At 54.8% G+C, this 10,180-nt stretch overlaps 2 protein-coding genes across 2 annotated transcripts in view; both read right to left on the reverse strand.

The window, feature by feature from the left end:
• Positions 1–326: 326 nt before the first annotated feature.
• On the reverse strand, positions 327–4,334 carry LOC130575343 (ovocleidin-116-like). Its single transcript, XM_057369172.1, has 4 exons — positions 4,281–4,334; positions 2,641–2,694; positions 2,421–2,513; positions 327–2,309 (listed from the first exon to the last, which is right to left on the reverse strand). The coding sequence occupies exons 1-4, from the start codon at positions 4,332–4,334 to the stop codon at positions 327–329; spliced, it is 2,184 nt and encodes a 727-aa protein (XP_057225155.1).
• Positions 4,335–7,322: 2,988 nt separating this feature from the next.
• The window catches only part of IBSP (integrin binding sialoprotein), a 4,914-nt gene continuing 2,056 nt past the window's right edge, over positions 7,323–10,180 (reverse strand). Inside the window, exons 6-7 of the mRNA XM_057369229.1 lie at positions 8,348–8,449; positions 7,323–8,065 (exon numbers count right to left, since the gene is read on the reverse strand). Coding sequence (XP_057225212.1) covers positions 7,451–8,065; positions 8,348–8,449 — 717 coding nt within the window. The 3' untranslated portion in view covers positions 7,323–7,450. The remainder of the gene's footprint in view (positions 8,066–8,347; positions 8,450–10,180) is intronic.

Raw genomic sequence — 10,180 nt, forward strand, 5'->3', positions numbered from 1 at the left:
ACAGAGGCTTTTTYTCACTGTACTTTACTTGCTTGGCATCAGTGCACAAACACCGCTACCCTATGCCGTGTAGCAGGGCTGCTGTTCCCTGGCTGTCTAGCACAGCACATCCGTGCATCCCTGCTGCTGTGCCACGTGCAGCCTCCCCCAAATTAACAGCAGATTGCATGAACCAGTGATTTTTGGCTCCTGGGCCGTGAAGCACCGTGTGCCCCCCAGCACCCTGCCCTTCACCCAGGCGAGAGCAGAGCCCGCGGCAGGGATGTGGGCATGTGGGACCCCCGAACCCCACCGTCAGAGCCTGCCGGGGTGGAAATGGCCGCGCCTCAGAGCGGGCCCTGGATCCAGCGGCCTTGGGGGTACCCKGGGGATCCCCACCCTGAGGGCCGCAGTCCCGTCTGTCCGCTCTCGCTGTGGCTGCCCCTCTCCCCCTCGGAGGACTGGCTGCTGTCGGCGCTGCCCAGCCCAGGGTAGGGGCCRTGGGGGCCGCCGCCTGCCCCGCCCAGGGTGTAGAAGGCCCGCTCTCGGACATGGAGCTCGTCGGCGCGTTTCACCTGGTCCAGCTGCCTGCTGCGGCCAAGCGCCGCGAACGTGCCCGGTGCCCCGGCCCCTGGCCTCCTGCCACGGTGTCCAGGCAGGCGGCTGCCCCCGGCCCCTGGCACTGCTGCCCCGCTCTGTCCGCCTCGCCCCCGTTCCTGCCCTCTGCCTCCTGCCATGCTGCCCGTGTCTTGCTCTACCTGTGGAGCGGGGCTGGCCCCTGCTTTGGTGACATGCCACCTCCCCCCATCGTCACCGTCATGGCCACCAACACTTGTCTGGGCCCCACTGGATGCCCAGCTGCCGGGTTTCCCACTTGCCGAGGGTTCTTTGTCAGTCCTGGGTGTCTTGTCCAGCCCTGCTCCCCCCGGGCGGCCCCATATCCCTGCCTCGGGCCGTCCCTCCACACGGGGTCTGGGGGTGGTTGTCCCCACTTCGCCGCTCGCTCCTCTGCCCAGCACAGTGCTCATGACTGCCCTGTGGCTGCTGGTTGTCACCGACGGGGTGGTGCGGCCCCTCTCGGTAGTGGCCGGGMGGATGGTGGCCCACTCGGCTGGGACAGTGACGGCAGCCCCCTTACCACCCCACTGGCGGGGGGTYGTGGCAGCCACATGGTCTGGCTCCCCCTTGTACTTCTGCCCCTCTCCTCTCACCTCATCATCATCTTTCCCTCGGATGCTGGGCACTGTCGGGATGGTAACGTCACCATCAGTGACTCTCCAGGGGACAGGGGTTACCAGTCGTCCATCAACACCAGTGGTGGTGGCACCTTCCTCGTCATCTCCAGTGGGGCGGCCATCCCTGGTGCTGCTGGTGACGCTGTCCCCACGRGTTGGGGTGGCTGTGGTGGCCGGTCCTTCAGGCTGCCTGCTAGCAGGGATGCTGTCATCGTCACCGCCACTGGGTGCCTCAGTGATGTGCAGCCAGGGGAGGGGGCTGCTGGTTCCCGCAGTGGAGGTGCCGTCATCCTCGCTGCCCTCTGTGGCACYAGCCTGGGTGGTTTCCTGCTCCCCCACGTGGATGTTTGCCTTCCCAATGAAGATGTTGACCTCATCATCCTTGTCCGGGGAGATCTGGGTGAAGCTGGTGGTGCCAGCTGTGCTGCCCAAGCTCCCACGGGTGATGGTGACGCTACCCGAGTCGGGAATGTAAGCGTATTCATCCACACCAGCAGCATCCACTTGGACATCTTCCATCTTCTTCTCCGTGACAGAGGCCAGGGTGACACCTCCCGTGCCTGTACCCCGCCTGACACCCTCCTGCCCTTGGCCAGAGACAGTGGCCTCCCCACTGCCCTCACCCCCTGGTCCTCTGGTGGTAGGGACCCTCCCCCTCTCAGTGGTCACAGCTCCCTCCGCTGGAACCACCCTGGGGACACCGTCATCCTTGTCCTCGCTCCTGCCATGGGACCTGTTCCCCACCACAACCTCACCGGGGCGTTCACCCTGAGGGAGAATGGGAACACCGCCATCAACTTCCACCACCAAATCCAGATCKCCGCTGCCCTCTGAGCTGGATGGGGTGGGACCTGCGTCACTGCCACCACCACCACGGGTTCCTGTGCCAGTGCCAGGGCGAACACTGGGACCATCACTGCCAATGCCTGGGGTGCTGCGGTTTTCAGGCTTGAAGATAATCCCATACTCGATCACTTCAGTGCTGCTGTTGTCACTGTGTTCTGGGGMCGTCCTGGTCTCCGGCAGCTCCCGCCTGGCATTGTCCTCATCCAGCCGGCGGCTGGGGAGGAYACTCTGGTGGTCAGCCTCTTCTTTCTGTGCAGTACACACAAGGGAGAGGTCAGGGCCAGCCCTGGTGATGGAACGGCTGCTGGGGGCACYGCAGCCAGGCCAGGGTCCTGCAGTGTCCCCATGCCACTTCCTCACCTTTATCTGTGTCTGGTTCCTCCGTGTTGAGAATGAGTAGACATATTTGAAAATGTAGAAGCCGTGCTTGGCATTACAGCCTTTGAGAAGTATCTGGTGGGTAAGAAAATAAGCAAAACACACCATTTTCTTATTAAATGCATTGGCAGGAGTTTCCCCTTCTGCCTGGCACTGCAGTAGGGTGCCACTAGTCCTGAGGATGTGGCAGAGGGATACATACCCGGTGCTGTCCCGCACAGTTCCCGGCAGCTCTYCCAGGCAGTGGCAGTGGCACCTGTGGGCACCAAAACACAGGAAAGAGCTGAGGCATCAAACACCATCCCAGCATCCAGGCAGCTACCAGTGCCCACTTCTGGCCACCCACCCTGCCCAATGCTCAGGGAAGGATGGGAAAACTGCATTGATAAGACCATAAATTCCCATTCACTACCTAGGGTGCTGACTTCAAGACAGCAATAGCAGGAAAGGTCAAAACCCCATTTCCAAGGTCTGAAAAGTACTGCCAATTCTGCTACAGCATGATGGTATTCCATGCTAGTTTTCATAGGGTATTGCTGGTCTGCAAATAACCTTTTCCAGGAGTCTGCTGCAGAGTATTTTATTGGAAAGCACTTTTAATACACTGGCTCCATGGCTCACATGGCCTGTACCAGAGTGGCTCACACCAGAATGGTCCAGATTACTGTTTGAATCTGCCTGTGATGGGAGCCTGGAACTGGTTAACTGGTAGTATTTCCCAGTATTTACTGGGCAACTGAGCAGCAACTTCTGTGCCCTCATGGCCAGGTTTCTGTACATGCTTGCAGGCTTCCTGCTCTCCCTGATTATCCTGGCATCCTTTGGGGGATACTGGCCAGTGCATCCCTCAGGGATGGGGTACCTGCTGGTAGGAGCGTCCTGTGAGCCCCAAAAAGCCACTTCAGGCATCCCCTACATGCCAGAGGGAGAGACGACTCCATGAAGGAGAGTACTCTTTGATTTCAGCAAAATTAGTCACTGAAACATCCCAAGCCCAACTGAAAGGGGCAGAAACATGCCGCAAAGTATTGAATATTCCCAGGTTGTTCCATTGTTTGTGAACAGTACCAAAGGCCAGATTACAGCTCTGGTTACACAGCATAGTATTAACTCTCCTCTGTGCCCCTATCTGAAAAGCAAATCTGTGCTGATTTATTGCCTTTCCTTGGGCTGCCCTGCTATAGACTCGGTCGTGAGAGCTTGCTCTGGGGGGTAAAAGATACATGGGAGTGGCCCACCCCATAGGGAAGACAGCATTTCCCTCCCCCTTATCCTGACAAAAAAAGCAAGCCTTTTCTAGGAACAGACTTTCACCCTAGCAGTGTATTTAGTATGCCGAGCAACAGTTATGGAGGACAAGAAAGGCTGCTATCATCTTCGTTTGCCCTTTTCTTAGTTACATCTGTGAAAATTTTACATTAGGAAAGTTGGAAAATAATTGTAGGCACCCTCTGACCCCTGTTACCCACACGGTTAAGATGAGCATACTTTCCACACCTCCCTTCCCGTGGCTCAGCTCAGGCTATTCCCGGGCCAAAAGCATTGGGCAGATCCCAGATCCAYGGAAATCAAGGGGAAGAGATACAACCACCCAGACGGGCTCTTGTGCAGTGCCCTGATTGCTAAACTGAAGGCACATGCTCAGCCATCTCCGTGCTAATAYATATTTTCCCTGCTGGGTTCACCTCTGCTGTTCACCTTAATCCCCTCCCCAAGCACCAGAGGTGGTGGATGCAACTACAGCTCATGTTTTCCTGCTGCTGAAAGCATGCCAGGATGGACTGGATGGAACACCTCATGCTTCCAGCAGCATRCAGGGAATCTGGGAAAAGCTATACTCACAGGTGTGGCAAAGACTGTGCTGAGCAGGCACAGGCAGACGAGGGCTGTTTGCATCTTGGGCTGCTCCTGGAGGCACAAAGMAAAGCATTGCTGGAGTTTGTCTTCYTAGGACTTGTGATCCTCAACAGTCCTGGTTAGCAGCAACATAAAAGCTCCTACTATCCCAAAGCTCCCATGGCAGCAGAGTTTTCAAGCAACCCTGATTTTTCCCAGGCTTTGTGATAGCCCTTGGCATTGCCCTGCCTCTCTGCGTTCCTTGCAGCAAGGGCATGTGCTTAGGGCACAGCCAGAAGCTCTGAGTGGGCACTCTGACACCAGCTATTAAAGCTCCCTAACTCCCTCTGTCAAAGCACCTTCCSCTTATATTTACAACAAACAATCCCCCAAAATTGCTGCAAGCAATTTACGTTTGTAAATCCGAATTAAGAAACTTGCAGGTTTTTACAGCACTGATAAATRGCAGGAGGCAATAGCTCTGTGGGCCAATAATCCTCATTTCACCCTACCACCCTGGCTTGGSCTTGCAGGGCTCCCAGAGACTCTCTTCAGCCATACGAGCACTGCTACAGGAAACATCAGAAGGAAATTCATGCCCAAGCATCAGAGTACAAAGCAATGTAAGCTCAAGAGATGTGCACAGCCAAGGACCAGGACGTCCCCATCCCCACCGTGACTTGCCTGGAGTGAAAGCAGGAGAAACCTTGCTCAGGGACAGCAGAGCTGAAGGACTAGAGAGAGACAAGGCAGGAAACTAGGAAAGAAGATTACCTTTCCCGTCGGAGGCAGGTCCCAGTGGCAGACCGTACAGCCTRTGCCCACCTTGCTGAAATTTAAAGTTGGCCCCGGGTTCACGGAGCCAATCAGCTCCTGCCCAGGGACATTTGTCAGCTCTGGCAGCACCCGCAGATAACCAGGGGGAGTAATTTCCAGCTAAAAATGTGTTTGTGGTGAAAGACAGCTATCAAATGTTCCACCTGGCTGGATAAACAGAAAGCACAGTTTATAAATATCTGTTCTGAAGGCGAAATTGCTCGATGATTAGCGCAGATCTTACGGTGGCACACTTCCAGCTTGGTTATTGATAAGAGGGTGCGTAGTGGGTTTTGGCTTGCTCGCTGTGACCAACATGGGAAAGCCTGTGGGGCTGCAGAATGGGAAGGGCACTATYCTGAACCAGGCCTTGTCCTGGCCATTTGGCACAGAAGGGCAGCATTGGCCAAGCTGAAAGCTACCACCATGCTGTGTCTTCTGGCACGTGCTTTTTAGGTTTCAACCTCAACCCCTCTGAACTAAACCTGTGCAAATGCAAAATAGATGAGTGACAAAAAAGAAAAAAAAAAAAAAGTATATTTTTTCCATGCACTCCTTACRCAGGTCTCTTTGAGACCAACTTTGTTATGAAGTGCTACAAGGGTGTGCATGATGTACAAACCCTCCTTCTCCTCACCTCTACTTTTGGTGGCATTGCTGGTCACCTACGCCCTTCCCAAGAAGGGTTCCTGCTGCTGCAGCCAGCCTGGCTCAGGCATTCACTGTGGTGGTGATGGCAGCAGCTCCCATCCCACTCCCCACTCTGCCCCAACCCAAACCATGGGAGCTGTCATGACTGGTGCATTATCACCAGAAATGCTTAAACCATCAGCATCCAGCCTTGGGCAGGAGCAAATCCTGGAGCCAGCAGGAAATAGACCCTTGCTCGCAGGCCAGGGAGCGGCAGTCGGATGCCACCCCATGGGGCAGCCAGCCCGTGTGCCTTGGCTCCCAGAGGAGAGATTTTGCCAGGTGCCTGGGGGCCTGACGCACACSGGACTGGGCTACATGCCCTGTGGGAGCGGGACCCGGCCCCTGGCAGTGCCAGGGCCCTTTGTCCATGCCGGTTCCCTGACGTCTCTGGGCACCCCCTGGGGATGTGGATGATGGGGCTCTCGTGTCTCCACACCAGCCATGAGCACGCAGGRCTCCCCAGTGCCGCCACAGGGATTTGTCCCTGGGGGTGCCCATGCCGCAGGCAGCACCCCCTGCCTCCCCAGCAGCTGCAGCCCGGCTTTGGCACACAGAAGCACTTTTGTACAATGGCCGGCAGCTTGCTGCTGCGGGAATGGACTGGTTCTGCAGTTGGACCTGCATCAGGAGCTGAACTCAGGTTTCCTTTCTAGGAGTGCAAGTGCAGGATGGTACCTGCCATAAAGAGTGCATGAGGGCCATCACWATTCCCAAATAGTGGAACCCAGTGGGATTTGTTCCATCCCTATCCATGATGCAGATCTCCACTTGGCTGGGAACACGATCCTGTTGGGAAGTGACCCTGAGCAGGGATCCTGAGGACTCCCAGCTGGGCATCCTGATGCAGGAGAGGAGTGGATGCAGCACTGCCACTGTGACAGCCCAACCTTGCCCTGGGAATGAGGCTGCCTGTCAGGGACACTTTGGGCTGCAGTACTGGTGTTCAAGACACAAGTCCAAGTTGTCCAGCCTTTTACTCACATGCCTGGCACAGGGATGCAGAAGCAAAGCCCTTATTACATGGGTGTGCATCTACAGCTAGTGATGCACAGACAGGGAAATTAGCGTTTTTAACCTGATTAACATTGCCTGGTGTGTGGTAARGCCATGGAAAGCACATTACCAAGGAATGGAAGATGTGGTGAAGTTATCACTGCTCATGTAGTGAAATTTCAAATCAACTCTACACAAATTGTGGCTGTAACCCCACAGCAATGTCCCTGAAAGTGATCTTTCATTTCTCAGGGGTACTTTGCAGAGGCTTTCCAAGTTAGCCTTGCTGTTCTTCCCTCCTTTCATGTGCATCTGAACTGGAATACCAAAACTTAACCCTGAGCATCATGGGCACCCATAGCCCCTCAGCCTCTCACAAAACACCGTGCTGCCCCACTGATGCCAGCAAATTCGGCAGCAAACTTTTTGTCACCAACAAGCTCAGTTCAGTTGCTTTATTTCATTTCATTTAGTTTCATTTCATTTCATTTCATTTCATTTCATTTCACTTCACGAGATTAAAAAAAAAAAAAAAAAAAAGCCTGGGAAGGAGCCAGTGCATGTGACAAGCCTGGCATTCCCTCTTGTGTGCGGTGGCTGCAGGGAGCCTTTGGATGCACCTTCCTGAGTGGGCTGGGGCAGGCAGGGGCAGCACCAGGGCTGTCCCCCGCTGCTCACTGGTTGTAGTAGTAATCCTGGCCATACACATCATATCCATGCCCCTTGTAGTAGCCATACTCATCCTCGTAGGCCCGGTAGGTGTCCCCGCGTGCGTACTCGTCCTGTTCCTCGTAGCCACCCTCGGTGGTGCCCTCATCCCCCCGGCCGTGGTCCCTGGCTGTCACATCATACTCCCACAGCTCCCCAGCTGTGGTGGCATCTGTAGTGGCATATGTGGTGACATCTGCAGGTCCTCCATCATCCACAGTTGTTGCCTGGGTCAGACCCTCTTCATTGGTGGTGCTGGCAATGGTGGTGACTTCGGTTTCCTCCTCCTCCTCCTCTTCCTCTTCTTCTTCTTCCTCCTCCTCCTCTTCCTCCTCTTCCTCAGCTTCACCAGTGCCCTCCTCAGCCACTGCAGTGCCATTTCCATGAGGTCCATCTGCCCCTTCTGTGGTGTTGGTGCTTGTGCCATTGATACCATTCTCATTCTCGTCTACYTCTTCCTCCTCTTCCTCCTCTTCCTCYTCTTCCTCCTCATTCTCATCGCTGTCCTCATTTTCAGAGTCTTCCCCCTTGCTGGCAGTCCTCTGCCTGATCCCTTTCAGGATCCCTTGGCAGCCCTTGCCCTGGCAGAGGGAAGACAGCACAGCATTACTTGGGTGTCAGGGGGCTGCAGTTCMACGTGGCAAGGGGCAGGCATGGGCACAGCTGAGCATCACCCCACACCTCACATGGCAGGACTGTCTTTTCCAACCCCAAGTTAATGTCCAGAGCTTGATCCAGCCACGGGTATTTCCACAGCAGCCCCCCAAGCAGAAATGGGGTTCAGGGCATCCCATGGGTRCAAGCAAACATGCAGTGAACAGACCCCTCCCCATGGGTGCTCCCTCCAGCTCCCCAAACCATACCTGCAGGGGGGATGTGACGTCTCCTCCCAGTGCACCCTCGCAGTCCCCAGGGGCTGCTCCAGCAGGGTGTCCAGCTGCCTTGGTGCCAGCATAAAATGGCTCCTGCAGGGACAGGGATGGGACAGGGYAGGGGGTCAGCAGCTGGAGTGGAGTGCAGCCCTCCCAGCAATGAGSGGGGTACGCAGCACCCACACACAGCATTTGGGCATTGCTCCAAGTTCCCTGCTTTCCCACGGCTCTTGTTCCAGGCTGAAATGGAGAAGCTGCAGCAGGGCAGCCGGAGCCGTGCAATTAAGTGGTGGTGGCTGGAGTCGGGTGTTCCCATTCTGGCTACACATTTTGCTTTGCAAAGCGTCTAAAGGTTTTCTTCTGAAGTCACCTCTCCCAGTTTCCAGTAAACAGRGAAAGCCACAGGCACACTACACGTGGACACACTGCACGTCATGTGTGGATGGTCAGTGAGAGGGTGATGACTCGGAGCCAGATGTGAGCCCAAACCCCACCAGCAATCACCATCAGCAATGTTTGGCCACAGGGATCAGCAGCAGAGCGGGGTTCTCAGTATTGTGCTTGGCTAAAAAAAGGCAAGGAATAACCCAAATGCAAGCAGAGCCTGGAGCAGCCCCTGAGGACCTGGTGGGGTTCACCCAGTGCCCAGCCTGGGAAGAAGGAGTTTGTGGCCACCAGCAAATGAGCCCAGCCACGGCAGGGAAAAGCAAGGTCAGTGMCATCCCTGCCCTGGGAAATCTCTGCTGCTTGCATACCAAGACCAAGGACACCCTGGTGTTTTGGGCCTGCTCAGACCTTGAAATATGGATGTATCTGATGGCAGAGAAAATCCAGGCTGTTCTCCTTTCCGATAGGAGAGCCATCAAATTGCACGGTGCAGCCAGCCGTGCTGATAGTAGCAATGCTCCCCATCCAGCAGCCGATATAACAGCGCTGGCTACATACCTATAACTGACCTTGGGGCCTTTCAGCMTGATTCCTCTTGCTGACCAGCCCTGCAGTGAAGGCACATCCCTGCATGGGAACAGCCACTGCTCTGGTGCCCTCAAAACAAAAACAGCAGACCAGGACAGCAGGTACATTCTTGCATAATTTCTTCCCGAGGAATGAAATTCCACCTTTTACTGCTCATCCCACTACTCAAATTTATCCTTAGAGATTGCAGTGGTAGGGGAGAGGAACAAGTGAAAAGGGGCAAATTGCAAAGAGGTGCCAGGGCTGGCACAAGGGCCACCTCATACTGTATCCCAACYCCAGACAGGCCTACAGATGGGGGTTTAAAATAAGATTCCCAGGCTTTCATTAAATARAATTWWAAAAAGAAAATAATAAAAGACTTGATGAGACCTGAYACACAGGTTTCCAAGCATACCAGATCCTTGTTTCAAAGCACCTGTGTGCCTGAGACCACTGGATTATTTTTGAGCATTTGCAGCCCAATGAGACAAAAGAGACTTTTATAACCCCTTGCATTTAATTTTGGRCCTGGGTGACTCTCAAAAATAGAGGTGTCCAGGCTCACATTGAGCCAGCAGACACAAGCAGCTTTACCATCTGACTTATAAACATGTCTTTCCCAAAATAGAATCTGTGTGTGCCTCTGCACACGCATGCATACAGAGCATAACTGTATTTTCCATAGCAATTTTCTCAGCACTATAGGGGCAACGGGCCCTGAAAGAGGAAGGTAAGAGGGATTCCTAACATGTTTTCTTCCTTTTGTGAACCTCCCTGCTTCKGTCCTTTGGCCTGTCCTGCTCCTTTCTAAGCCACTGAAAATGGAAACCCAGAGAGTTTGTCTTAGGGTTGTTTGGTGCAACCCCC

This window comes from Malurus melanocephalus, unplaced genomic scaffold, assembly GCF_030028575.1.
Source record: "Malurus melanocephalus ecotype Western Australia unplaced genomic scaffold, MMel_1.1 scaffold_105, whole genome shotgun sequence".
In the NCBI taxonomy this organism is placed as follows: Eukaryota; Metazoa; Chordata; class Aves; order Passeriformes; family Maluridae; genus Malurus; species Malurus melanocephalus.